Source organism: Corvus hawaiiensis, chromosome 5 (genome assembly GCF_020740725.1).
Source record: "Corvus hawaiiensis isolate bCorHaw1 chromosome 5, bCorHaw1.pri.cur, whole genome shotgun sequence".
NCBI lineage: Eukaryota > Metazoa > Chordata > Aves > Passeriformes > Corvidae > Corvus > Corvus hawaiiensis.
Window position 1 is genome coordinate 39,511,352 of NC_063217.1, and position 27,963 is coordinate 39,539,314.

General features: G+C 36.3%; 1 protein-coding gene across 6 annotated transcripts in view; it reads right to left on the bottom strand.

Moving 5' to 3' along the window:
* PALLD (palladin, cytoskeletal associated protein) overlaps window positions 1-27,963 on the bottom strand; it is a 199,629-nt gene that overhangs the window by 121,329 nt on the left and 50,337 nt on the right. For all 6 annotated transcript variants that reach the window (XM_048303959.1, XM_048303958.1, XM_048303956.1 and 3 more), the window contains 6 exons: window positions 12,927-13,105; window positions 10,553-10,619; window positions 9,880-9,985; window positions 8,844-8,918; window positions 6,118-6,259; window positions 4,508-4,531 (listed from right to left, as the gene is read on the bottom strand). In XM_048303959.1, the coding sequence (XP_048159916.1) occupies window positions 4,508-4,531; window positions 6,118-6,259; window positions 8,844-8,918; window positions 9,880-9,985; window positions 10,553-10,619; window positions 12,927-13,105 (593 nt within the window). The remainder of the gene's footprint in view (window positions 1-4,507; window positions 4,532-6,117; window positions 6,260-8,843; window positions 8,919-9,879; window positions 9,986-10,552; window positions 10,620-12,926; window positions 13,106-27,963) is intronic.

Genomic DNA, 27,963 nt, shown 5'->3' on the forward strand with positions numbered 1-27,963 from the left:
CAAAACAGATCAAATGTTTACTTTGAATTTGGAAGCATCAACAAGCAAGGATAGTTGCAGCAGTCAGACTTAAGATGAGGTCACTACAGGAACAGAATTCTTTAGGTACCTTGGGAGTACAAAGTACAACTGCAAATGTAATTGACAAACAATAATACGTAAGTAGATCAGACCATCTTAAATGAAGGAGAATTTTAGCCTATTTTCAGTTTTTTGCTTCATCTGGGTTCTTGAGATATGGCTCATAGAAGATTGTTCTCTCCAAGCCCTTGTTTGCTTCTCAGAAGAAGGAGACAGACCCTCAGTGGTAAGTATTTTGTTTTCACTAAAAAGTGCAAGGATCTGGCATGCATTCTAACCTATCAAAGCTTCTATGTTTTGAATTTCATCAGCTACAAGAAAGAGGATTTTCCTGGTGCAGGGAAGCAGTAAGGATTTCTGTAACATTTGCCATATATTTTCAGTTTCAAAAATAATGTAGAAATAGGGGGGAATTTCTAAAGGACATACTTACTAGAGTGGAAATCCTGAAACAGAGCAGTTAAACAGGGAACAAGAAAGCACAATCCAAAAGAAGTGATGACTATCTTTTGAGATGTGTTTGGTGAACATACACAGTATTGTGCTTAGGAAAAAAAAGCATGTGTATGTGGCAATTCCCTGGCAATTTAAGCAAAATTACTTCATACAGTTTTCTTCTTACATGCTGTTAGACAATCGCTCTAATGTAATTCAATACAGTTTGTGGCTGTCTCCAGACAGCTGAGTAATGGTCAAAATATCAACAGCTGGCAAGTGATTCCATGGGATTTTTCATTCTCAGGCAGCCTGTTTTTGAAGGATTCAATCAGTATAAAGTCAAAATGTCCAAGAAAGAAGTACAGAACAGGTAATTTGACAAACTGTGATGTTGGCTTTAAGTAATCTGACTAGCTATTAATTCACGAAGCAGTCTGGAGGGATTTGCAATGCAAACTGATTTCTGTCTAGACAGAAAAAGGAGTGCAAAACACATTAGAGTAGATAGAATGTAACAAAAAAAAGGTAGCCAAAAAAACCCCCTTGCTTCTTAATTTCTTACCTGTGTGAGTTCATGGAATATTTTTATTTTAAATCATTAGTACTGACCTATCAAAGGATAACCAAAATTACCGAGTGCTAGGAAGTGTTTATTGATGGTTGGATTTGGGTTGACAACCAGCAATTAAAGTCACACTACAACTTGTTACAATTTATGTAAAATTCCATGACTGTTTTAAACTTGGAAAAATTTTTAGAAAACACATCCATCTTTCAAAATTTTGAATACTTATCTAGCATATGCACATTGGTTTCCCTATCAATCTTGCGTATGTATTAACCATCTGCATTGAATAGCAGTTATGTGTTTGCTCATGAAAAATTTCCTCTGAAGGCATTGTTTAGTCTGGCTTCCAAGAGTATGAATTATATCACAAACAAGTGCTGCATCTATTAGGTTTCTGATACCCACATCCAGCTTCCTGTTGCAGAACTTTTAAGATTCTTCATGACATCTTAAAACTCACTGTTACTCATTACCAGTGGTACTACTAATACACCAAACATTTCTCATTATTTATGCCAAAAGGAAATATTTACATTTTGCCCAAACTTTATTTACATTCCCTTTGCATGCACAGTGTCAATTCCTACACAAATAGACCAGTAAGTGTACTGTCATTAATTTTTGTAGTGAGTAAGACACTGCACTATTTAAGACACTACATTATTTAATAGGGCTTAGTCGGAAAAGATAAGTGCATGAATCTTAAGGAATAGTATAGTACTTAGCTCAATGAATCCAGGGAGAACAAAATACCAAACTGAAATTCTTTCACAGAGTGAAAGTACAGGAAGGTGTTCATAAATATATATTGCAACATAATTACAAGCATGAAAAAAGATATAATCCAACAACAAACCAGACACACTGCAGTCAGGCATCCACTACTGTTATGTCTATAAAACTGCAACAATACAGATACCAAAACTGTTTTGAGATGTCTTCCTATTCTTGTCTTGCCAACTCCCTTGAGAATGGTATGAGATACATCGACATTAAATAACTTTTCTGCACTTGAGAAGAAATGCACTTAAGAAATGCACTTTTCATGTAAGAATCCATTCCTTAGTACCCTTTAGAAGACTTCAGGTATCTTCTCTCAGGGTCTGCAAGCTAACCAGAAATGGGAAGGAGAATATTCAGCACTTCCAACATGATAGTGCAGGTCTGTGAGAGGGCTGGCAAAGTGATGAACTCTTTGGACTCAGAATCTCACCTTCTATTTCCTATTTCAGGTAGCAGTTATGAAAGCAAGCTGATAGTTTTGTGAACTAATATCAACATTCTTACTTCTTCCACAGCAATAACTGTCAGAGAGGCTATACAAACCTTGTAACTAACAATATGAAAATTAGTTGGTGAAAAAAAAATCTTCTATCAAGAAGCATAATACATGTTTTTCTTTGTACTCAACTATTCACACAAAGGAAACCTTTTCTTTCTAGCAAAAAAGTCCTTCTCCCTTCTACTAGATAATGTTGCATTCCTACTCTAAAATACTTAGTTCATCTAGGATTATACACATTAGGTTTACTAAAGAGCATGAAAGGGTAAAAAAACAATTACCAAAACTAAACGAACATTCATGACTATGAGTTTTGACAGAAGTCTTACATTGGATATTAAAAAGAAAATCTCTAAGATCAGCTGGTAAATTTATACTTAGAAACTTTTGTGTAAAATTTCACTCCTTTCAGATACTATCTATCATGTTAAAAGAAGAAGTGAACACAGTTCAAGGGATTTTGTAGAGAAGAAGCTCACAGTAAGAATGAGCTGGATATACAAGGTACGATTCTGATAACGTTGGTAGATCAAATCTAGGAAAGATTTTGCTACTTTGACAGGAGAAATGTTCCTCTGAGAAGGGGAAAAAAAGTCAACCTATTGATCAGATTATTTTTTCTTTTTAAGATATCAAAAAAACACCTAAACTGGGAGACTTATTCTGTAATATATATTACAGGAGAATGTTCTAAGAAAGATACAGAATTAAACATATTTCAATACAAACCTTTTGTCCTTTATTTATTTTCATATCCAAAGGCTTGAAATGATATTGAAACTCTCTTCAAACTATTTTGTACCCTAACTTACAATATTTAAACCTTAAAGTTTGTGTTATGATTATAAAGTACTAATAGCTCATTGTTAGCAGTTGGATATGTTTTAATTCCTCATTAATTTGGTTAATTTGGTTTTCTGATACTCTTCTTTCCTTCACATGACTCACATTTCAAGCCTCCACAAATCAAATCATTCAGTCGCACATATTCAGGGCATCAGCTAATACTAGAGCTGATGATGTTGCACACCATGATCAACAGTATTAACTGTTAGGATAGAGCATGCACATGTGTGTGCGCAATGTGTATGTATAACGGACATGAGGTAAAATAGGTATATAACAATTTTGTCAAGTAGCAAGAAAATTAGTGAATAGCTGACTAAGAAAAGAAGATTTTTCTTTCTTTCCTTCCTCTCATTTCCATGAAAATCAAAGGAAAGCTGCATTTTTCCTTGTCTGTATCCTCATGGCCACAGTGCCACTTTACAAATATCTCTCAGCTGCCAGGTATGTTCTGCCTGCCAATTCAACCCCTCAGAGTTAAAACATCCCCCTATTGCTAACGTCCTTCAGAGACACTCTTTGGAAATACCCAATCCCTAGATAGAAAACTTTTCTGGTTTTTTCAATGTCATAATTAAAACTCTCTCCAAATTCAAGAATATTCAAGTACAACTGGTCACCCTCTTAAATCAAGGTTCAGACTGTATCACTGTCTGCTCTTCTACATGTTTGACTTAGAAACATTAAAGAACATTCTCAGTCTTTTAGCATCCACTTACTATTCAAGAATCTACCCCAGTATATAACGATACATAATGTGAAAATGAAGCAGTCAGAGAAAACCTGTAGCTGGAAGAACACTTTTTACTTGATGAAATCTAGGACTTTTATGTTGTGAATAGGTTAGAAAAATTCAGTGGTTTTTTTTTTTTTGGGGGGGATCAGGTTTTACTTGCATTTAAGACACATCACATCTGCCAAGCTGGATTGGTAAAACTAGCATTTAGTGGTTGGGTGTTACGTAATTCTTATGAGCACCATTTGGGTAATGGAATTTTGTGGGACTTGTCCTTTTTCCCTCAGTAGCATGCTAACCATTTACTTTCTGAGAATGAAGTTTGCGTCAAAGCTGTGAGACTCTCCTTGCTGGTCTAAATGGAATTTACTGTTTAACTAATAAAGGAACTGATGTAAAGTACAGAGTACAGTATGGGAGGTGTGATAAAGTAGCATTGTCTTTAAGGGGGTTTCAATTTACCAATGTTCAGCAGAAACACTTTTCTATTTATGGCTTCAGTACAAACTCAAAGAGCTAGCGAAATCAAGAGATTATTTTTTCGTATGATTCTTACCAGGTTCAGTTGCAGATCGGGGCTCTGCATACCACATCATAAGGGAAACAAACAAGAAAAAATTATATTAGAGATTACATTAATAAATATCAGTGTACTGAATGAACATATTATACTGAAATACTGTAAATAAGCAGAGAACCTGTGCAGACATTACAAAATCAAGAAGATTTAAACTGTTTGTCAGTAGCAGCAGTTCAGTTATTACTTCTAGCCATTAGCAGTGAAATGGGAAGAGGAAAGGACTCTGTCCAAAACTGAATCCTGACAGACTAATTTAATGATCTTTTTCCATCCTGTATTAAAAGTAGCCACTTCAGATTATTGTCTGAGCTGGTTTTGGCTGAGTGCAGCTGTGCCAGATGTGCTAGAACTTCAATATGAACTGGAGTCAAAGGCAGCCAAGTGGGATGCCACAACTGGTGTCACTAATGTGTTTTTCTCAATCCCTTTGGCAGCAGAGTGCAGGCCAAGATGGCTTTCATTTGGAGTGGAGTCCACTACCTCTGGAATTGACTGAGGTGACTCCAGCCAGAACCTCTTGTGGCTAGCCAGGCTAGGAACAAGGGGAGGAGTTAATTGCAATGTTAGACCCACTGTTCTGGGCCAGTGGGACCAAGGGTGAAGATTGCAATGGCAATACCTTTAAATTGTTGTAACCTGTGATTTGAGTTGCATGTTATAGGAATTACTATACCAGGAACACCATGAAACAATTGAGGAGAAGCCCCCACAAGAAGCAGTGCAAGGGCAGTGGTGACCTGGCCTGGGCTGGCTTTGGTGCCCTGTAAGTCCATGCAACACACCACCTCTTCTCCTGTCCTGAATATCGTCATAACAGATGGAGCCCAAAGCCATGGACTAAAAGAATTCAAAGTATGATTTGTGAAATTTTACAGGGATGATGCACAGACTAAGGGAATGATATCTGTGTATTACCTCAAAGGATGAGAAGTGGGGTGGTGGTTCATGAGGATCTATTGGCTAGTGTGAGACCTGAGCATGACATAAATGGTGTGGAATAAGGGGATGGAAAATGTCCTGGTTTTAACTGTGATAGAGTTAATTTTCTTCACAGTAGCTGGTACGGGGCTGTGTTTAAGATCTGTGCTTAAAACAGTGTTGGCAATACAGAGACTTTTTTTATAAAGGCCTTTTCTGCTACTTCTACCTTCTTGATAGTGAGGAGGCTGGGGATGCACAAGGAATTGGGAGGGAACACAGCCAGGAAAAACAACCTGCACTGATCAAAGTGATATTCCATACCATATGACATCATGCTCAGCATGTACATCTGGGCGAAGGAGGAGGAAGGGATGACATTCAGAGTTAGGACGTTTGTCTTCCCAAGTAACTTACACGTGATGGAACCTCTTTTTTCCTCAGTATGGCTAAACACCTGCCTGCCCATGGGAAAGGGTGAAAAGATTCCTTGTTTTGTTTTGCTTCTGAGACTTTTGCTTTCCCTATTAATAGACTATTGCTATTCCCTATACCCCATGAGTTTTCTTACTTCTCCAATTCACTTCCCCAGCACACCGGGGGAGAGTGAATGAGGATCTATGTGGCGCTCAGTTGCCAGCTGAAGTTAAACCATGACATTGCCTTACTTTTTTGGAGAATTCTGAAGTCTGGAGAATCTTGAATTTCAATGCCCTGTCGAAACCACTTAACATGAATGGGAGGGGGTCCTCTGACCCTGCATTCCAATACCACGACTTGTCCTTCAGATGCTGTGGCGTTTTGTAGCTCCTGAAATATAAACATCGCAATTCAAATAAACCAAGAGCATTTTGCATTCTTAAAAATAGTCTTTTCTTCCCTTTGTAATTAAACTTTATTTTATTGTGTCATTCCATTTTTGCAATAGGCATTTTCTTTCATTCTGATTGAATTTAATACATCTATATAGTTAAAAATTATTGAATAGGTTACTTACAAATACATTCTTAATAAGACCAAAGAAGGGAAAAGTGTAGAAGTATTTAGTTCCTCAAATTAACACAAGCAGATCGCTACAGTTTGAGCTTTCTGTTTTTATTCTTCTTCCACAAAATGAAAAGAAAATTATGGAACTAACTACACATCAATTGACTTAATCCTGAGACAGTAGCTGAGCTGCTTTTGGGTCCAGCTCTAGAAAGTGGAGCTGCTTTTAATCTGAGCCATATATAACAAACCAAGCAAAATTAGATGACATCAATATGATTAGGCTATATTAACTAGTGTATGGATAGCTTCTGACACAGTACTCTGGCTGTAATAAATGCTTATACATATGTGAAAAATTTAGGAAACATCTAGATCTTTAAGGAAGAGCTGCATCGAGAGAGAAACATAGTATTTTAAGTAACACAATTGACAGGTTATAGCCACTATTTTTACCTTTGTTATGTATCTTAAGATTATAAATCAAAGAGTCTTTTTTACTCTGCAGTGGGTGTCTAATTTCCTTTGCAATTTATTGACAAAGTTTTAGACCTTAATGCAGCAAAGCACTTGAAGTTAGATCTAAGCTCAGAGTTATTCCTAGTTTTTATTCATAGATCTCTAGTTAATCAAATACGTAAGAATTTTGTTACATGGAAACCTAAAAGTCTTTGAGCTGTTCCCTGAACTTTGTATGGAGAGAAATTTATGTCAGGAATCTGGATTAAGAGTTTTGTTAGGAAGTATTTTGTTGTTCATATCTGGTTTGTTTCTTCTGTAATTAGTTTTTTTGGTTTGGTATGTCCCAGCTAGCTTAAGCCAGTTAATAATGGATTTCAGGGACAAGAGATATGACCATTAAGAAGAAACAGTGGAGTTTTGATTGCTTTGGTAGTTTCTGGATGGGCAATAGATTTCTCCTGTTTGCCACTCTTATTTGGAAATTGCCTGCCTCGCAACCTTTCAGCAACCACACTCCCTAATCTCTTGCACCTCCACTATTCACCTTCCTGTGACACATGCAGTATGGGTGCAGGATTACGAGGGACAGAATCAGACCTTTCTTGACATTGAGACAGGAATATGACGGAGCGAAGCTGGACAGCTGTAGAGGGCAGGGCTTACCCTTGCTTACTCTTGCTCTTATCTCCGGGCAAAACTATTTGCTGTTCCATATTAATTTTTAATCAAATGTTTTCCTGAAGTAATAACCAGAAATACTTCATTTCAAATCGTGATTAGGTAATAATTACTACTATAGAAATCATTGTTTGAGGCACAATGAAATAATATTTCCAATGGAAGTTGTATTTTATAGATTAGGGAAGCATGGCATCAATCCTTTTGGCTGCTACCTCATTCCCAGTTCTTAAGTTTGATTTGGGATGAACGTGAAGATAAATATTAACTTAAGTAATTACCTATGAAATACTGAATAGAAATTTCTCTTCTAAAAAGTCCCTGTATCAGAAATAGTATGATCAGCAGGACTACAGAAAGGACTGGCTCTTGTACTCAGCACTGATGAGGCTGCACCTCGAATCCCATGTTCAGTTTTGGCCAGCTCAGGAAAAACATTGAGATGCTGGAGCATGTCCAAAGAAGAGCAACGAAGCCAGTGAAGGGTTTAGAGCACAAATCCTATGAGGAGCAGCTGAGAGAACTGGGGTTGTTTAGTCATGAGAAACTGAGGCTTGGGGGGATGTTATCGCTCTCTACAGCTACCTGAAAGGAATTTGTAATGAAGTGGGGATGGGGTCTTCTCACAAGTAACACGCAGTAGGACAAGAGGAAATGGCCTCAGGGTGTGACGGGGGAGATTTAGATTGGATATTGGGAAAATTGTTTTCACAGAAAAGGTTGCCAAGCACTGGCTGCCCAGGGAAGTGGTTGAGTCACCACCCCTGGAGGTATTTAAACGACATGTAGATGTGGCGTTTATCAACATTACTTAGTAGTGGGCTTGGCAGTGCTGGGTTAATGGCTGGGCTTAGTGATCTTAAAGATCTTTTCCAATCTAAGCAATTCTATGATTTTTACAATTTTTTTTTCTAAATCAGAGTTAAAAAGCCTGTGTTATTTGCTCTTGTCAGTAGATAAACTACTGTGAAGGAGGCTTTGTCAAGACTATGATACATAATTGGTGTTTACCTTGCTATATTTTACAAACATTTATCAATGGAGAACAGTCATGGGCGTAAGACAAAGTCATACAGAATATTCACGTAAATCCGTAGTAGAATGCCTAAGAACTTCATTGTTGCAGTGGAAAAGTATTTTCTTCGGAAGTCATTGACACTGAAAAGTTTGAACATGATCAAACCTTCCTGCATTAGGATACATAATTTTGATATGTTCTTTTGGACTACAAAAGTGTGATATAAAAATCATGACGGATAAAACTTACCTTTGTAAAAATAGGTGCAGAATAGATAGGCTTGGGTCCATCCAGATGGTGCAGGTATGAAGTAGGGCTTTGAACCTGCAAAGCAATGCAACAATGCTATAAAATGGAAAAAATACTAGTTTCAAGGATATGGCCTCCATGTATATGCAAAAACACAAATCCTCACGTGTGCAGTCTTATGATGGTGTTCTCTTTCTACCACACTTCTTGGGAGACATCACTATTTCACGTCTGTTATATTTCTGAAATCAAAACGCAAGCTTTGAAGGCTTCTATACTTCCAATGAGAATTTTGTATCCAATTGTCTTTGCCTACAAGTATTTTGAGAATTTGACTCCTGTTAATATGATTCAAGTAAATCCTTTGCACTGAAGCATTTTTGCTTCTCCTGCTACTACATCCCTTCACTGATGCAGTGATAAATAAATCCAGGTACCTAAAAGCTTATCAAGGATAGCCTAAGGAAGGAAAAAGAATTTACCATGTACAGGCTGACAGAGATTTTTATTTTGTTTGTATTTTATGATTTATATGTAAATTCTAAGTCAGCCACAGTGGCATTAAAGACGTGTACAAATGAATGAACAACGATTTTCTATATTTAATGTCTAGGTAGTAAAATTTATTTTTCTCTAAAAGGCCCAAAGAAATGACAACAAATATTAAATTTAATACCAACATTTACAACTTTTACTAAAAAATATAGCAGGCATTCATTTGTAGCACATTCTTTTGGGACTGGAACAAGTCACTAGTAAGTGATAAACTCTGTAATTTTCACCATCATCAGATTTGCCTGCTGCTCACATGCTGTGTGGATACACATTGTGTAAGAATCCATATGTATATTTACTTTTATGTCCCATTCAGTGGATATACACTTAATTTTTTAAAATCATAATTGTTAATATAGTAATGTAAGTTTATAGTTTAACAATGTAATTCCTCAAAATGACAGAGTTTTTCAGGAGTTGTAAACTTTGGAAGAAAATTTGAAACACTTTTACTTATTTAAAAATTGGTGTCTAAAAATACCTGCTGACTGGGCACAGAGATAGGTTGAATTATAGCTGTGGTCACTCCAGATTTTGGCGTAGAAGATCCTATTGTCAAGGAAACAGAAGTGGTTTTCTTTTGGGCCCTGAAAAATAAAAACCCAGCAAGCACTTTATAGGATCTGAAATAAAAATGTGTACGTTTTTAATACTTAAGCCACCCTGTACTTTCTACATATTTAAATATGTCATCATCAACTGAAAAGACGAACATGAATGATGAAGATCAACATGATGGATGAATCTTGAGTAGAACACAACCTTTGGTTAATTTACACTTCCTCATAAAATAAAAGATGAAACTAAAACGTGTTTTGTTTCTTTAATTGTAGTCCTCTACATATTTCTCTGGAGGCACTGGATTGGGTGATTACAAATGAAAACTTGGTTAACTTGAACTTACTTCTGAATATGAAAAGTTGGTATCGACAAAATTGTTGTCAGGGGAGGCCAGCCTTCTCTGACAGAGCAAGCACATTAATACAATCTGCAGTTATAATACTACACATTCATATTACATGAGAGAAGTAGAAAAGTCAAGACATACACAAATGTACCCCAGATGCTTATTCGGATTGTAAAACTACTGAAGATTTTCCAGTATCCCTTTTTAAGAACATTTACACAATATTGGTACTGCTTTACACACTTACTGTGGCATAGCTCCAGATTTTAATTTGAAAATTAAACTTTCACTCTCTGAATCTGTAGAACTGGCACCTGGAAAAGAAAGTTTTTTCAATAGTCTCATATCTTTTTACTGATTTATTTAATGTTTAAATTCCAAAGAAAAAACTATGATACTTTTGCATTTTACTTCAAGAATTGAGAACTCTCTGTAACAAACTATGGCAGTTTTTTTATCTGATAAAGATTGTAACTATGTACTTTAGACAGTTACAGAAATCATAACCATGCCAATTTAATTGCACACTGCTTTCCCTGGGCTCCTAGCTGTCTCCCTTCATATTGAAACAAATATGGCAAAGACAGAAAAAAAAAATGCTGACTACTACTGCTCTACTGGAAATGTGTAATTTTATTTACTTAAATTTTAAATTTGAAGCTTAAGCAAATACATAGCTTATACACAGATAACAAATCTTCAAACTTAAATAAGAGCAACTCAGTATACCAAGATATTTTCAGACTAAACTTGCTGCCCATGATCTCCACATTTCCGACTATTTACATTAACCTACATATAACATTTATGTACTGCTATTTCTTGCCAGTGGAAGTCTTGATATAATGTATGTGTTTGGCAATACCCTGAGCTTACTTAAAGAAAAAACTATGAAACCATTTATTTCCTTTGTCCTAGTTTTTCCTAAAACAGATACTTCACACATTCATTCTAGACATTTATGCAGTACACATTATTCATGAAAGAATTTGTGCGTATATATGGGTGGCTGTATGTTTAATACAAACCATAAGCACTTCATAATCAGTATGCATAGTATAGCATAGATGGATTCCAATGAAACAATGCTGGGACTGAAATACTCAAGTACCCTACTGATTTACAAAGTTAATGCAATAAAAAAATCAAAGCAATAAGTAGCACAGAACAGATGAGAAGAGAGAAGTAAATGTCCAGTCATCAAAGTGGGTCTACATGAAAGGATTTCTTAAGAACACAGAACAACCAGGTCTTGCATGGCTGGGCCTGCTGCACAAAAGAAAGTATGATGCATCAGTGTCATCAAGTCTATTAATGTACAAAGCAATGCTTGTGTGTCAATCTGTTTTCCTTAAAAATGACAGGGGAGGAGCCTAATGACTTGTACAAATCTCTCTCTTTCAAAGTAACATGTTATAAAACTTCAAGACAGGTTCCATATAGCAAGACTGGCAGATGTCAAAAAATTAATTGTTTTATTCACAGTATCTCTCTACCTAGCTGTTTCTTCTTTTACTGTTGCTTCTGTCCTTATAACTTCACACAGCATTATGTATTTGTACTACACTTGAGTATTTCAGAAATCATGATTACTTCTGTGAAGAAAACTTTTACTAGAATCTGTAAGATGCAGAAAAGTCTTGGGGATTTTGCTATTATATCCCAATGGGGCATTAAAAAGTTCTGAGAATAAAAAAAATAATGAAAGAAATCCCATTCATATTCATGATTTAGCTAATTTTCAGTGAGAAGTTTATTGTTTTGTTAAACAAAAGCTATTTAATAATTTTTTTGTCATTATTCAGATTTCTTATTACTATTTCTTATGTTAATTTATTTTATGCTTTCAATTGACCATCTGAATTAGTTTTAATGAGTTACAAAACTGGTAAAAGAATACATATTACCCAAATTTTTGAAAGACTTATGAATTAAAACAAAAATCAGTATTCAATTAAGATAATCTTGCCTGAAATACAGTTCTCTGCTACAAAATAACTTAATAATTTTACTCATGGTCATCATTAACTTTTCTCAGAGAAAATAATACTTGAATTATGACTAATTTTACAGTCAGGAAATATTTGACAATAACTAGCAGTTGTTTCTGGACAAAACCAGTATGACTGACTTCAATCTGACTTAAAATCAGTATACCAAAGATATAAGGATTATAGTACATTTACACATGACTAAAGAAGACTCACTTGGGGCAGCGACATTTATTTGCACAGGGAGGCAGTTCAAAACTGAGATGGGGATTACCGCTATCATGAAAATCATTTCTGCTATAACTAGTCAAATTTAACTAGTGAATTACAGAGGTACTGCTTAAAAGCTAATGATAAGCCAAAGGCTTTGTTGGTTCCTTCTGTTTCATTCTTTATTTCTTTCCTACCCTAAATAAATAGCAATCTACTCAGTGATTCCTGATACATTCCTTGAAATACCTGAATTAATACGATGTGATGTTCAAAATGTGTTGTGTTAAAGGAAAGCAGAGGAATACTGTAAAAATACCACCATATTGAATGTAATCTTAAAATAAAGAACCAAAAGTGAACTTCAGCTTAGTTATCTTTTCTTATATACATCAAGTATGTTATTATTTTATCTCTTACCTTCAATGAATATTTCAGCTGATGTGCTATCTGAACCAAAAGAATTTGAAGCCAGACAAGTATAGCGTCCAGTGTCGTCTTCAAAGGCTTCTACTATAATTAGTGAATGAAGTCCTCCACTTTCAGAATGGATCTGAATGTCAGGGGAATTCTGAAGTTCTTTTCCTTCACAGAACCATCTGCAGCCCACACACATTTAGAAATAAAAAAAAAAAAAAAAAAAAAGAATATAAAGGATTGGTTCAGGCTCATCGCACACAAGAAGACATTACACTCTGCTGCAAAAATCTAAATTGCAACTGAAATCAGCACATGGTCCTTTGAAGTGTTTAATGGCATTCACAAAGAAATTACTTGCTAGACTAAACTTTGTGAATACTAATGTGAAAACATTTCTGAATACTAAGAAAATTGTACACAACACACCTACATCTTAAAACTACCTCCTGTCCAGGTTTTGGTAAATGAATTTTTCCTGTGTAACCTGTGTATTGGCTTGTTTTGATCACAGTCTAATCCATTTCAATATAATTTATTACTCCCATCTACCTAAATCCCACTGATCCTGCACACAGAATATCTGAATTTGTAATCAATGGCTCAGGGTCTAGTTGGAGGCCTGTCACTTAGCAGTGTCCCCCAACTTGGCCTAGTATTATTCATCAATGACTTGGCTGGATGAGAAAGTGCCTCCTCAGCAAGTTCAGTGATGACACAAAGCTGGGAGGAGTGGCTGATAGCCCAGAGGGCTCTGCAGCCCTTCAGAGGCACCTTGGCAGATTGGAGAGATGGGCAGAGAGGAACCAGCTGGAATTCAACAAAGGCAAATGCAGGGTCCTGGGGAGGAATAACCCCAGGCACCAGTACAGGCTGGGGGCTGAGCTGCTGGAAAGCAGCTTGTGGAGAAGGACATGGGAGTCCTGGTGGACACCAAGCTGCCCATGAGCCAGCAGTGTGACCTTGTGGCCAAGACCTGGGGTGCATTAGGAAGAAAATTCCAGCAGGTCAAGGGAGGTGATCCTGCACCTCTACTCAGCCCTGGTGAGGCCACATCTGGAGAGCTGTATGCAGTTCTGGGCTCCTCAGGACAAGAGAGACATGGAGCTCCTGGAGCTCCTGTTGAGAGGGCAACAAAGATGCTTAAGGGACTGGAGCATCTCTCTTATGAGAACAGGAGATGGGCCTTGAGAAGAGACAGCTGAGAGGGGACCTCATGAATGCATCTAAGTATCTGAAGGGAGGGTATCAAAAGGATGGATCCAGGCTCTGCTCAGTGGTGCCAAGCAATAGGACAAGAGGCAACAGGCAACCGATACACAGAAAGTTCCACCAGAATATTAGGAAGAACTTCTTTACTGTGTGGGTGACTGAGCACCAGAAGAGATTGCATAGAGGGGCTGATGAGAGTCCCACACTGGAGATACTCAAGGAACTGTCTGGACACAATCCTATGCCATGTGCTCTGCTTGAGCAGGGAGGCTGGGCCAGATGACCCACTGTGGTCCCCTCCAGCCTGACCCATTCTGTGACTCTGTGGTTTTTGTCCATCTTACCCAGTCAACCTAACATAATCCCATGGCACAGGTTCCATATTGGTAACCTTTAAATAGGTTTGCTCTTGCCTTAGATCAAGAACGTAAACTGATTTCTGAGGCCTGGATTTTTATGTATGTAAGTAATACATCTTCCACTACCAAGAAGGTATGTCCCAACCAAAGTGCTGGATTTAGGTAAACACAAAACAGACACTTACCTATGGTAACTTATAGGTAGGTAAAAGCACAGCATAATTTTGTTTACATCAGGTCAATCAAGCATTTTCCAGTATAAGCTAGTCTATGCTCTCAGCCCATACTGCTACCATGAAAGTACCAGTTCCCACCTTTTTTTCTCTTTGATTCCCTCATATCAGGTAGTCCTATTACCCTAGGCTATGCCCTGATTTCTCTCTATCTCTGGCAGCACAGCAAGTATGAGAAGTGGGTAATTCTTGGTTTATAGTGTCTGCTGTGCATTTTTGCAGGGAGGGGAGGTAGATTGGAGAGTCACTAAAGGAAAATCACTCGTGAGCAACCATCCTTCTGTTCTCAAATTGCCCCTATAGCCTGAAAACAATTTTTGCCAAGCCTTGCCAGGGCTGTTATTTCCACTCCAGTCCTGCAAACCCACTCTGATCTTTACCACTCTTTCTTCCTTTCCTCTCACCCCATAATTCCAATCTGTGCTTTTCCATGTCCTCTCCTTTCCCTTACCCTCTTCTTCCTCTGCTCCCCAGTATTCAAATCTTGCTCTAATGAGAATAAAGACAAAATGAGCAATTCTTGACAGCAAGCTTCAAAAGGGATCTTCCCCTGCCCCCCCCCCTCAACTTTTAGTTTTCTGCCATAGTACGTTCTTTTATAAATTTATGGATAGTCAACGCAAAGTAAAAGATGACAGAATTTCAAAAATAATTTTTAAATACTTAAAATTTGCCACAAATAAATTGGTATTTTTCCTTTAATTTGTACGTGTTTCTGAGAGAATTTTTGCAGTTACATACCACTAATACTTCAGAATTAAAATTTTTATTTTGCCTCTATCAGATGACTTCCCTTTACCCCCAAAAACCAAAATAACCCCAAGGAGTTACAGAACTCTCCCTACCTATTCCGGAAAAGCATGCAACATTACAGGATGCCAGATACTATAAAATAACAATCAGCGAGGAGTCTATAAAATTGTATTTCCTCACTTTTATTGTTCTTTTTAATTAAAAACTTCATGTAATTAACATAAATAAAAAATGTTTGAAAACATCCTTCTGAAAATATTACATTGTAAAACTTGAAATGTCATGCTTTTTTCAGAATCCAGAGTCAAGAAACCTAGCAGGTTTACACATAACAGAATTTCCCTTAATAACATCGTAACTGTGGGCAAGCTCTCTGTGTTTATGAACAATATGTATTTTATTCCTGAAGGCAAAACCTCCAGTCAGTAGTGGCATGAAAGCTATATGCAATTATCTTCTGTAATTAGAATACTAACAAGTTCCTTTTCTGTCTTCTGTTGCCTAGATAGTGCACAAAGAAAGTATCATTTTTGGAAAGAACTAACAAACTTCCATTTGTTTACTCCACAGACCCCTTTGGCCTACTTTTACAACTATTTGCCTTGGAGACAAATCTACTCTGTCAGGTCTACTGCCAAAATTAACATTTCTCTTCCCCCCCTTCCCCTCCTTTCCTCTTGTCACAAGTCATCCCTTCTACCAGTATGAGGACTTCTGCTACTATTTCTGATTATTAGACCTTCAGAGCCCTAACCTCTGTGTAGCCTTTCCTAAGATATGTTTTAAACAATATGCACAAGAGAGAGGTTAACTCAATTTCTAGACAGTCACCGACAAGAGCCTGTAATATGAGGCCCTACATAACCATTTGTTCTATTTTCCTTTCCTTTCCAGAAACATCCTGCAAAGGAAAACCTCTCCTCCAAGCCTAATTATTTTCTCAGACAGATCCCATTTTAGTTTGATGTAAGCTGTATGGCTTTCTATTGTTTCCTAAATTCTATGTTCACAAAATGTTGAAAAAATTGTCATAAGCATAAGAACCTAAAGTAAAAAAAATCCATTTATATTTTTTTGTCAGACAACATTTAATAAGTGAACTGTTTTCTTAGGAGGAGAAGTTCTACACTGTCCCTTGATTTGTGCATGCGCACAGTCAGTCTCAAGTAGTGGGAGCTATTCCTCAGCACTAGCTGGATTAAGACTTGTTGCATCACATCAGTGTCATACTGAAAACGAGTCCTGACCTGCTAGATCAGACACTGTCTGCCTCAGAGGAAAGCACATAAGTAAGCAATTCAATACCAAATTACCTCAGCTATCATTAAGGCGATGTTTGATGCATGGGAAACACACCTGGTGTGGGACTTCACTGTTTATCGTGGAAAGAAGAATTCACCTTCACAATTGGCAAGAGCAGAGATATTTGAAATGACAAACACTGCAAGAGACTTTGTACTCTCTTTCCTTTTCTAATTGTATTTTTTTCTATGTACATGTTGATGAAAGAGGAGAATTACTTGCCATGAACTTCTTTTGGTGATTACATCAAAATTAGGTGAATAAGAAAATACTCAATTTAAATACTTATTCGGCCATAACTTGCCAGTTGCCAGTTCAGTTCAAGAGAGTTTGTGAATTCAAAAAAGGGTCATCAAATAAAAATAAGTGAAGCATTTTTTCCCAAACACAGACTGAATTCTACTTTTTCATCTCTTATATATATATTTGTGCAGTCAAACTTACTGCATTGCAATTAGAATAATCATGGTAAGAGAATTTTCTGCTCCTAAGGACGGAAACAGATTCAAAGATAAATCTTTGAAGCGTTCCCTCTTTCTGCAGAGGGATCACGAAAGCAAGCAACAAATCACTATCAAAGGAAAACTGAGCCAAGGAAACCAGAAGGACTCATGGCTAGACACACAAAAATAGCCACAAAGCAAGTCTTACAAGAAAATTCCAGTTTTATGCTAACTAGGGCAGCATTAACTCATGTCCATTCTATTCCAGCCTACTGAGCCTCTTGGGGATAAGAGGATTACTTTCTAGCTGTGAGAAAGCAACAATACTTCTGGAGAGTTAAAACGCCCCAAACCAAACCAAACCCAACCCAAAAGACATTGAAAGTAACACAGAGGAACAAACACACTGCAGATGCTTTGAGGAAAAGAGAATTTTCTATATAGAGAACATTGTTTTAAAAAGACACCTCTTTCACAACTTCTGGATACCAAATATAAAAATATCAACTCATTTCCCTATCCCTTTGTTGTCGGTTCTCAATATTGCATTAAGTGTGCAAACAGAAACAAAACAGGCAGAGGCACCAACTAAAGGGTTTGTAGATATGTGTACATATCAGTCCACAGAATAAGACTTCCAGCTTTCACTGTGGGTGCATTCCTGCAGGCCATGCTACCATTCATGCAAATTTGTAGAGAATTGTCCCCTTTAAAAAGAACAGAAACTACTGTAAGATGTCAAATAATGGCTGACCAAAAAAAAAAAAAAAAAGGAACATATATTTTACATAAACATAAATTTTATTAGTCATTCTGTATCTTGCCAAATTTCAAATTACACTGAAATTTTCTGCTCCTTCCTACTTTTTTCTTCATTCCCTTTCCACCATTTATCTTCTTGTGTGCATTTCCACAGTACCACTCTTTGCCTTGCTTTTTCTTCAATCATGCTTAGTTTTCACCTACATTGTATCTTCTGTATATTAAAATTATAGCAATTAAATATTTAATGCAGACAGTGAAACAATCACTAGACTGGAAAGTCAACAGACAAGGAAGAGAGATTTTGGTAGCAGGGGAACAATGATTAGGTACTCATTTTTCATGCTTCAAACCCTCTTTGCTTTTCCACTGGCTACATGGCAGCAAAACAAAACAGCAAACAAAAAAGGACAGTCAGATGCCAGGTGAGCAGCAGTTCATGCACACTGACATCAAGTAGAATTCCACACAATATGCCTTTCTATTCACTCTTCTTTTCTTTATGCCCTCACAATCCTCCATGCATGGAAATACATAGGAGCACGTGTGTCTGGGATTTTAATGACCCTGAACAAAATATAAACAGAGTTGAACAGTACACTGACTAAGTAAGCACAAGGGTCTTAAGAAAAACAGTTCAAGGTTCTCTCTAATGCATAATCCTGCTGGAACTTATGTTTTTTGAGAGTCACTGAGGAATAGAGAGGTTTTCCTCTCTGCACACTCTTAAAGTTAATTTAAAATGGCAGCTGAAGTGAAACTTTAAGATATAGCCTTAGGGAGAAATTATAATAGGGAACTCTGACCACTACAGAAAGTGCAGAGAGATAAGTTGTAAATTAAAAAGTAACTTTATCCTTAGTGGTGTTAAGTATGTCCAGCAAGAAAAGTCAAAATTAAATACTCTGACATTCCCATACTGGCAGAATCAGCATTTCCATCATGATACTGTGTAACTCCCATTTCGTTTTTCTCTGTTGAAAATAAGCAGTCAAAAACTTCCAGACTATAAAACGTTACTACCTAAAGAACTTAACCTGATTTTTTAAAAGCAATCAGCTTTGTCATAAAATATTTAGAGTACACTGCAGGAATCAAATTATTCAGATGCTTATAGTTCTCTACACACTATCCAATTTTTGTGCAATAGATATTTCATTATTTGTATAGGCAATTCATAAGAGAGTTACCAATAGCATCATACATACTTTAAATATTTATATGTTGTAATCCTAAAAACAAAACAAAAATATGACTATAGATGCTGGTGCTTTGCCTGAACCTTCAGCTAAGCAATTTAAAAATGGCTCTATATACTGAAAACCACAGAAACAAATTTTACAGTAAGAAGTGTGTTACATTACAAACAGTTTACATAAATTTAACTGATTTAACTGATTCTTCAGATGTTGCACAGTGTTCTCCTAGTTCTCACAAATTTCAATGAGGACTTCACACCCAGCTGAGGAAGCTGCACAATTAGGTACCTGGAGACCAAACCTGCCCTCCTAAAGTGCCAAAGAAATGGCAAGAGAATACCAAAACTGTTGTCTTTTCAAGACATGAATCAACATTTCAGCCTGCCATTTCCTACAGGTTAACTCTGCTTCCTCTGAAGTGAAGCTTTGCATCATGTTTTCTGCAAGGATGCAGAGTGGAAGGGGTACAGAAGTAACAGATGTGACCAGCTGACCCAGACAAAGCTTCCGAGAACAGTGAGCAATGGCCTCTGTCACTGATTGCAACCTGCAGTAACTCCAAAGGTGATTTTTTTTAGCTTATTCCTGTCATTAGGAAAATTTCTTCCCTACATTCTTGTGTAGGTTTTTTAAGCCTCTTTCAGTTCACCTTACCCATGGAACAAGGATTCTACTCTGTTTCAGCTTTTCAGATGGGGAAATAATCTGAAAATTAGCTCGAGATTTTGATAGCTTCAGACAAGATGCTCAGTTACAGCCTGTAGCTCATGTCAATCTCTCTGGGTGCTGCAATGTCCCACAGCCTTGCATAGACGTGTACAGCTAAATTACAAAAGAACGACAGCATTGCCAGACTTGATTAAAAAGTAATTGTTCTGTCTTCAAATCACAGAATCAGCTTAGAAATTCTTAATTTTTTTTCAAGATTGAATCTTGTCCTTGACTTTGCAACTGTTGGCCTCACTTTGTAGCTGTTAAGTATAGAAGCTTTAAAGAAAATATTTTTGATGGATGTTTTTAGTTACCTGAATGATAGAGATATTCACACAAGAAAACACAACATCAATGCTAGAAAGCACGAAAATTGAGCAAAGCAAAGATGTATAGATGTACAGCTTTCCATATACCAAACCTTTTAAAGAACATTTCTTTTACTTTTTGGATTAAGAGAATTTTAAATTATTTGCTCAACAGTTACCACTGTTTATTTTGCATTTCTCTGGCAGTGGTATAACACATGCAGCTGATTTCAACTGTGTTACTGCTAAACTATTCTTAGGCACAATAAGAATTTTTGATACAAAATTTATTTTTATGAAGTTGCTGAATGTACTGAAATTTACCTCTTACAAATTTGCTACTGAGGCAACTACCTCGTTTCCTAAGGTCCTTCTGTTTAATCTCAGTTTCCTGTTATATTTTTAAAGGAGCATCAGAGTCAAAACTACTGTGAGCATTATAATATGAACTGAAATACAAATTGGTATTTTTTTATGAATTACTTTTAAAAGGAATGCTTACAGCTATACCTAAACTCATACTTGGTTTTTGGGTTTTTTTTTGAGCTTCCTGTTATATTTTTAAAGGAGCATCAGAGTCAAAACTACTGTGAGCATTATAATATGAACTGAAATACAAATTGGGATTTTTTTATTACTTACTTTTTAAAGGAATGCTTACAGCTATCTCTAAATTCATACTTGGTTTTTGGGTTTTTTTTGAGAGTCTAAAAGTAGCTGCCTTGGTGTGAGAGAAGCACAAACAGTAATATAAATAAACTGACCTTTTCTTACATTAATTATAATTTGAATATGTGCTATGAAAAATTAAAGAAAATAATGAGTACATAAACACATTCTAATTTAGTAAAACTTTATTGCTATACATAGCATGTCTCTGTGTTCATCATGCAGTGTTACAAAAGTTGGAAGACAGGCATGCTGTGATGCAGTAATGAAATATCCAGATATAAAGGGAAAAATTGTGAGATTTAATGAATAAAACTGAATTACGCATCATGCCTATAATGCAGAAGTTTTATGCTAATCTTTTCTGTCTGTAAATAGAGATACTATATCATGTAGAAAAGAGATACCTGCTGTATGACTTACTCAGATATGCAATCCATACCTATTTATTTCTGATTAATATACATTTCTGTAATACCAAAAGACGTGTAAGAGGTCAAAGTAAAGTACTTTCTATTCATTTCTTGCAGGAGTAACTTTTTATAAAACTGGATCTGGTCACTCTTTTTTTAGAACTCTGATTATAAGGAAGATACATAAATATTTAACATAAAAACAATGAAAAGTATCTAGCAACTTTGTTGTTGATCTGGCTGCAAAGTCTCATCGGTACATTTCTGCCATGTGGCAAAGAAAGCAGGGCAGTAACTTGCTGTTGACTGCACTGTGGGGTTGGTGCAAATGATATTTCGCAAATGTATCAATGGTATCCAAATGAGATACCACATTTCAGGTAATCCTGTTTCATCATGCAGATCAAAGACATCTGTGCAGCTGTTTTTATTCAACAAGAACAGCAGGGAGATCATATTTCTTTAACTGGCAAAAAGCAGTCAGTATTAAAGGAGAAATCTGTATGCTTACTTCTCTAACCAGAATGAACAAGTATCTCTTAAAGAAGTTTCTTCTAAAATAATATTGTTTATGTTATAGCCAACCTTCTGAAATACCAGAATGCTGAAATGCATGCTGAATAACTTATTTTTCATTTTTGAAGTCCAAAGCCTAAACCCCACCTCACACCCTGTTTTGATTTATCTTTACCCTTTGCCACAAAGATTTGTCTTTTTCTCCATATCTTTGTCCATTAGCAAAACACAAAGTACTTAATAGTCTTGATCTTAACTATATGTTTTCTGAAGACAAAAGCATTGTACAGGTGTAGGTATAACCCACAGATTTCACATTTTCAGAAACCTTACACAGATCTTTCTTTTCCCTCTTTGGCCACAAGCCTGTGGTATAGAAGTGTCATTTCCAGAAGCTGCAATTTAACTGACAAATAGATGTAAATAGATAATTCAGTTTCTTCTATACTTTTGCAATCATCAGATCAAGAAAGAGAAAAAATTCTGTGCAATTCAAGGACCAGTTATGTATTGTGCACTGCAAACCACCTTTTACAACAGGCATATGGATTATTTGTCACATATACAGCTAGTTGTTCAAAAATAATTCATTTCATAGGGCAACTTCTATAACTAATGAATTTGGACATATATAAATTTAAAAGCTACATGTCCAGGTTCATACATGTAAATAAAAAGCATGAAGTAAAATTCCAAGAATAAATTAAATGCAATTAAAATATGAAGTTTTCAACGCTTCTATTTGTAAGACATTTTCAAGGGCTGTTGGACTCACTAGATAACTGCAGGCTAATTTAGTGAGATTCTTTACATCAGTCATTTTCTTCAGAATATTTGGAAAACTTATTGCATTACAAGTCATTAAGAATATTTCATGTGTCAGTTTTCCTACATGAGCTCTTCTTGGACAATTTATTCACACTTCATTTTCTGGAGCACTATCTTGTACCTGATATCTAAATCTTTATAGAAGAATATTTTATATAATCTGACTAAACCTGAGTTCCTGGCACATGTATGCATACTACTGCCACTTACAACTCAGCCATACATTAGGGATAAATCTCCTAAGAAGGGGTTTTGAGATCCAGTGCGGTCTGGGCCAACATAGCTAGAGCCTCTTTGTGGGTCCCTAAGAAATAACTCTGCTGTCTTCCAGGTTAGCTACACTGAAGAAGGATAAATCAGAAAAACCAAAGAGAAACTGCTACTCTCCTGAAAATTCAGAATAGACACTTTCTGGGACAGCTGAAGAGTCAAAAGAACTCTTTGCTTCACTCCAATTACAATTCTGTATTTCAGTAATGAACACAATCACTCAACAACTTGGATGGCTGCACTTGACAATATTTAATTTTTTTCAAGCTCTCATTACATGTTGAAACTGAAATAAATTTCCTTCAGAACAAAGCCAATATTGTGTCACAACAAAATACCTTCAACTTCAGGTGGCTAAATTCTCTTCCTTTCTCTGAAAAATTGTTCTCCTCAGCTGTAAGACCCCAACATTTAATTATAAAAGCCTGCAAATATTAGGGGGAAAAAGATATTGCATTGGAAATACCTCCAATTCACAATAACTCAACAGTTTTATACATATATATTCACAATGTATAGTACAATATCTTTTTTTCAATATTATTAAATACAAGATATGGCAAAATAATTGAATAGTTGCAAATTCCCACTTGTTCTTAGTCCCAAATGAAGCCATTTATGTTTGGAAAATGGTTGTTTGCTTCATAAATACAGTAGTAAAACTATCTGTAAACTCTCTGGGTTTCATTAGTTTCAGATGAAAAAAAAAATCATAAACTAAGACCTTCAGGTTCTAAGGAATTAAAACCTGGTCTACAGTTTGTAAAATTAATTAAAATGCACTGAAAAGGAAAATTCTTTAGTCTTCTGACATATCTACAAATGCAAGTCTCTATTATGAGTCAGTAAAAACAAAAGCAAAGCAAAGGAGCAGAACAAAGATACAGAAGAAAAACACTCACATAGTAGTTTGTGATACATTTACCTGTACTTCAGAAGACTTTACACTAAAGTTGGTAGGTGATATGAGCAGGAAGTGACAGAAAGAATAAACTGGACTAAAAGGTCAACTTAAATTCATTTATAACCTTAACATTCCACATAACTTTCTCATTTTGTATTTTTAGGTTTCATATTTCATGGGAAGCTTTCTTCTTTTGAAATATCTTCTACATTTTGATCTCCGCTGCAATAGCTTGCCTCCAATGCCAATAAACCTGGAAGCTGTTTCCATGTGTCAGAGCACAAAGACAGAACAGTTTATAAATGTGATGAATGAGCAAGTACAGTCATAAAAAGTTTGATAATAGCTGGCTCTGCAGTTCTGTGCTCAATATTACTGCAGATGCTTTCATTAATTTTTTAATGTAATTCAAGTTTAAATGATTACCAGATAAAGCCATTCATTTCCCACCCTTTGAGAGTTTTATATTTTCAGAGGATTGTTACAGAACTATGAAACATGTTATACAGAAGAATTCAGCACTGAACACAAGAAAAAACCCAGCACCTGAAACACGCACCTTTTGCATTCAACTAGCTACTGCACAGGAGCTCCTATAGTTTCAGGGCATGAAATGCCAGACACTGAGCAATAATTTCCTTCATTCTGACAGGTAATTAAATTGACTGGTTTTGTACAACTTCCTTCTGGGGCCTGGAACATCTTACCCTGAAGTCAAAGTGTGGTAGACATTATCTGCATTTCAGATTGTTCCACTAATTCATTTGTCAGTAAATCAAGCAGACCCCTTCTGCTTGTGTCTGTAGCTATGCCAGCGAAAAAAATTATTTATCTGCTGCTTTGTTTCATGCAAAGATTATCATCTCTTCCCCAAAAAATCAGAACGTTTGATTTCCAAAGTAGAGATGCTGCTCTGTATTTTTCACCCTATAGCTAAAGGATTTTGCTATGCATGGAAATACACAGATACAAATTTTCTCTCCAAATCTATGAAGCATCCTCAAATATTTGTTTAAACAAAGTTATGGAAAGATATCCCAAACATATTAAAAAGTAGTCCTCAAGTGCATCCAGCCCTGTACTGAGAGTACAGTAGTGGTGCATAAAGCATATGAGAGCAGAGTTAAAGTTCAGTGCTTCAGAAAAAACACACATATGGTATTAGAGATAACATTCCTGATTTCATTCGGATTGTTCTCGGTTACAGAGCATGCTGGAAGAGCCCACTAGAGCAGCATACTAGGCCTCCCTCATTTTATTCCACCATTTCCTCCCCCATACATTTTTCCCATTCTGTTAGGTTGGCCATACCCCTATGTGTATTTTCAGTAAGAACATTCACCCTAATTTTCCACAGTGTCTAGTATACAGCACATCTTATTGAATACAAGCATTGGACTACCTGGTAACAACAGTCTGGACAAAATCTAATAGCACAATGAATTTTCTTGTGTCTGCAGTAGCTGAATAAAAGTGTTTCTCTAAAAAAAAGCTCAATGAATAGATTTTTAAGCACTGAAATAGTAATGGAACATGAGATAATTAGATATGTTTTACTATTGAGAAACTGAGGTTAAGCACTTTGTCCACTGTCACCCAAGAAAGGTAAGAGCCAACGCAGAACTTAATTTCCACTATCTTAACTCGAAGGCCAACTTCTATGTGCTGACCATGTCTCTAAAGTAAGAGCAGATTCTGACCTTGCATTACCAGATGTACTGTTAGTCATAAAATTATTCAATCTTTTTGAAAGCAAGCAGATTGCCATGAAGAGATGGATGAGTTGTTATACAGCCCTGCATGCCAATGAAATACCGGAGTTTCATTATTAGGAGTCTGTTTGCCCATTGCAGAAGGATGTTATGCGGCCACCTTCGACGAAGTCTGAAGGCACTCCAGCACCTAAGTGCAGTAAAGAGCTGTAACTTTGTTCACTTAAACTGAAGATACCATCACTTGGCTTATGTAGACCTATGCTTAAATCAACTTACCACTTCTGGTATTTGATAGGAAATTAAGAAGATCATGGAAGGGAAGGAAAAGAAACAAATTAAAAGCGGTGAAAACAGAGGAGGTTAAAAAGAAAAAAAGGCATTTAATAAGCACGTGTGAAATGCTGAACATTTTTCAGACACAAAGAACTGTTGAGGCTTGTAGGATTAACATGATTCCTTGTCTAGCTGAAATGGAATGCATAGTGCCTATAACTGAAATGCTGCTCTTAGCTATCCCTTATACTCCTTTGGCCAGAAATAGATTTTCAAATAGCATGCTGTCATTATTTTGCCTTCATGGGGAGGGGTACCTGTTACAGAATTGCCAGGCATAATCTTCCAGTGAAGAAACATTTTTAACTTTGAGGGAAGGATTGTAAAGAGTTAAAAGTAAGGAAAAAGATGTAACGTCATAAGAATGAAATTGCATTTATGCAATTTGAATTCTACATATAAGGTAGATTGCATTTAATATGATTGTGGTGAATTAGTGGCAACTCAAGGCTGACAACACACATTTCAGATGAAGAAGAATTACTTCTTCTCAAAACCATAATACTTAGAAAGAAGATGAAAACTATGTGAGACCAACCACCCTAGTCCACAGAAAATAAACCAACAATATTAAATTATGAAACCTTAATAACTTGCAAATCAACAATAAGTAAAAGGAAACCTCCATTCAGGATGTATAGTCTTGTTCATCCCGAACACATGGAAGTCGTAACCGTGGAACTTGTTGGTTTACCTTGAAAACTGGCAAACATCTTGCTGGAGTCAGGAAAGGTAGAAAGCTGTTACATCAACTGTGACATATATTGCCATCACTGTGCTTTTTATAGGCACAACTAAATGATGCCTATAGAAGACAGTTATCTACATGATAGTAGCTGAATAGATAAACTTTTAATTGGCACCTGCAACATTAGCTGAACTAGACCAAACTAAATGCAAAATGAAACCCTACATAGCCAACACAAAACGATTCCAGTTTTATATGGTTACTATTCCTACTATCATCTCCCTTTTTCTTACATCTCAATTATTTCCAAGCTAAAGACAGTCAATATAAATTAGCTGAGCAGAAGCTAAAATACTTGATTCATTTGGGTCAGGTCAGCAACTTAGTAACTGACAACAAAGCAAGAAAGCTGTCAGCAGTTTTGTCAGTGTCTTGCATTAAGTATGACAGCAGTCGAATTTACTCAGTGAGACTGAGCCTGCAGAGATTGGCATCATTCTGCAGGGTGCCACAGGATGTAGAGAACAAGCACCTCAGTCCTGCACTGACCGTGCAGTTTTCAATACTGGCAACAGGTCTTGGAAGGCTGGGATGTCAGTGGAGGAAACTGTCATCATCAAAGGATTCAAGATTAGGATGTCCTATATTCACAGACATTTGCAACAGTTGTGTTTATTTCATGTATTTACAGATAGAAAAAATCACCATTTATAACTAGTTAGTTTCTAAGCCTACTGGTCTGTATGAAACTGGAAGCTTTCTGAATTAATTTCCAACATTAACTAGTAAAACAATACTGATAATGCCTGTTCTGATTGATAATGTAATATTATCAAAGATACTTTTCGCAGTTACTAGTGGAAAAAAAAAGCCTTGATCTCAATGTAATAGCTGTCATATTTACAAGTAACTGTACCTTTCTGTGGCATGCTATTTTCTTATATCCTACCTCAGAGGCAAATACAATCACAGATATAGCAAAAAGTTACCCATTAAAGGAGGTAAAATAAGATTCAAGACTTTGGTCTCCTGGATAACATCTGTGGTGTCCTAGGACAGATTACAATGTGCTGTGTGAAAGGGTCTAGTTGAAACAGCAGATAAAAGGAAGGAAAGGGTGGGGAAGGAAAATTGCCTTTGAACCCTCCCAAAACTTATGCCACCTTTTCCTCAGCATCCTTCACACAGCACCCCTTTACTGAAATTACATTCCATAGGCAAAATCTGACTGATTTGCTTCGTTTACACAATTAGATACCTGGCATTAGGGTTAACTGCTGCATTACTGTGCATTTTACACCCACAAACAATCTTCCTTAGGGGAGGATTACATTTGCTTCCTAAGCCAGGTCTGAGGACTAGCCACAACCTTTCTCTAAAACTAACTTACGCTATCTTTTCAGGTATCAGTTGAAGTGCCTT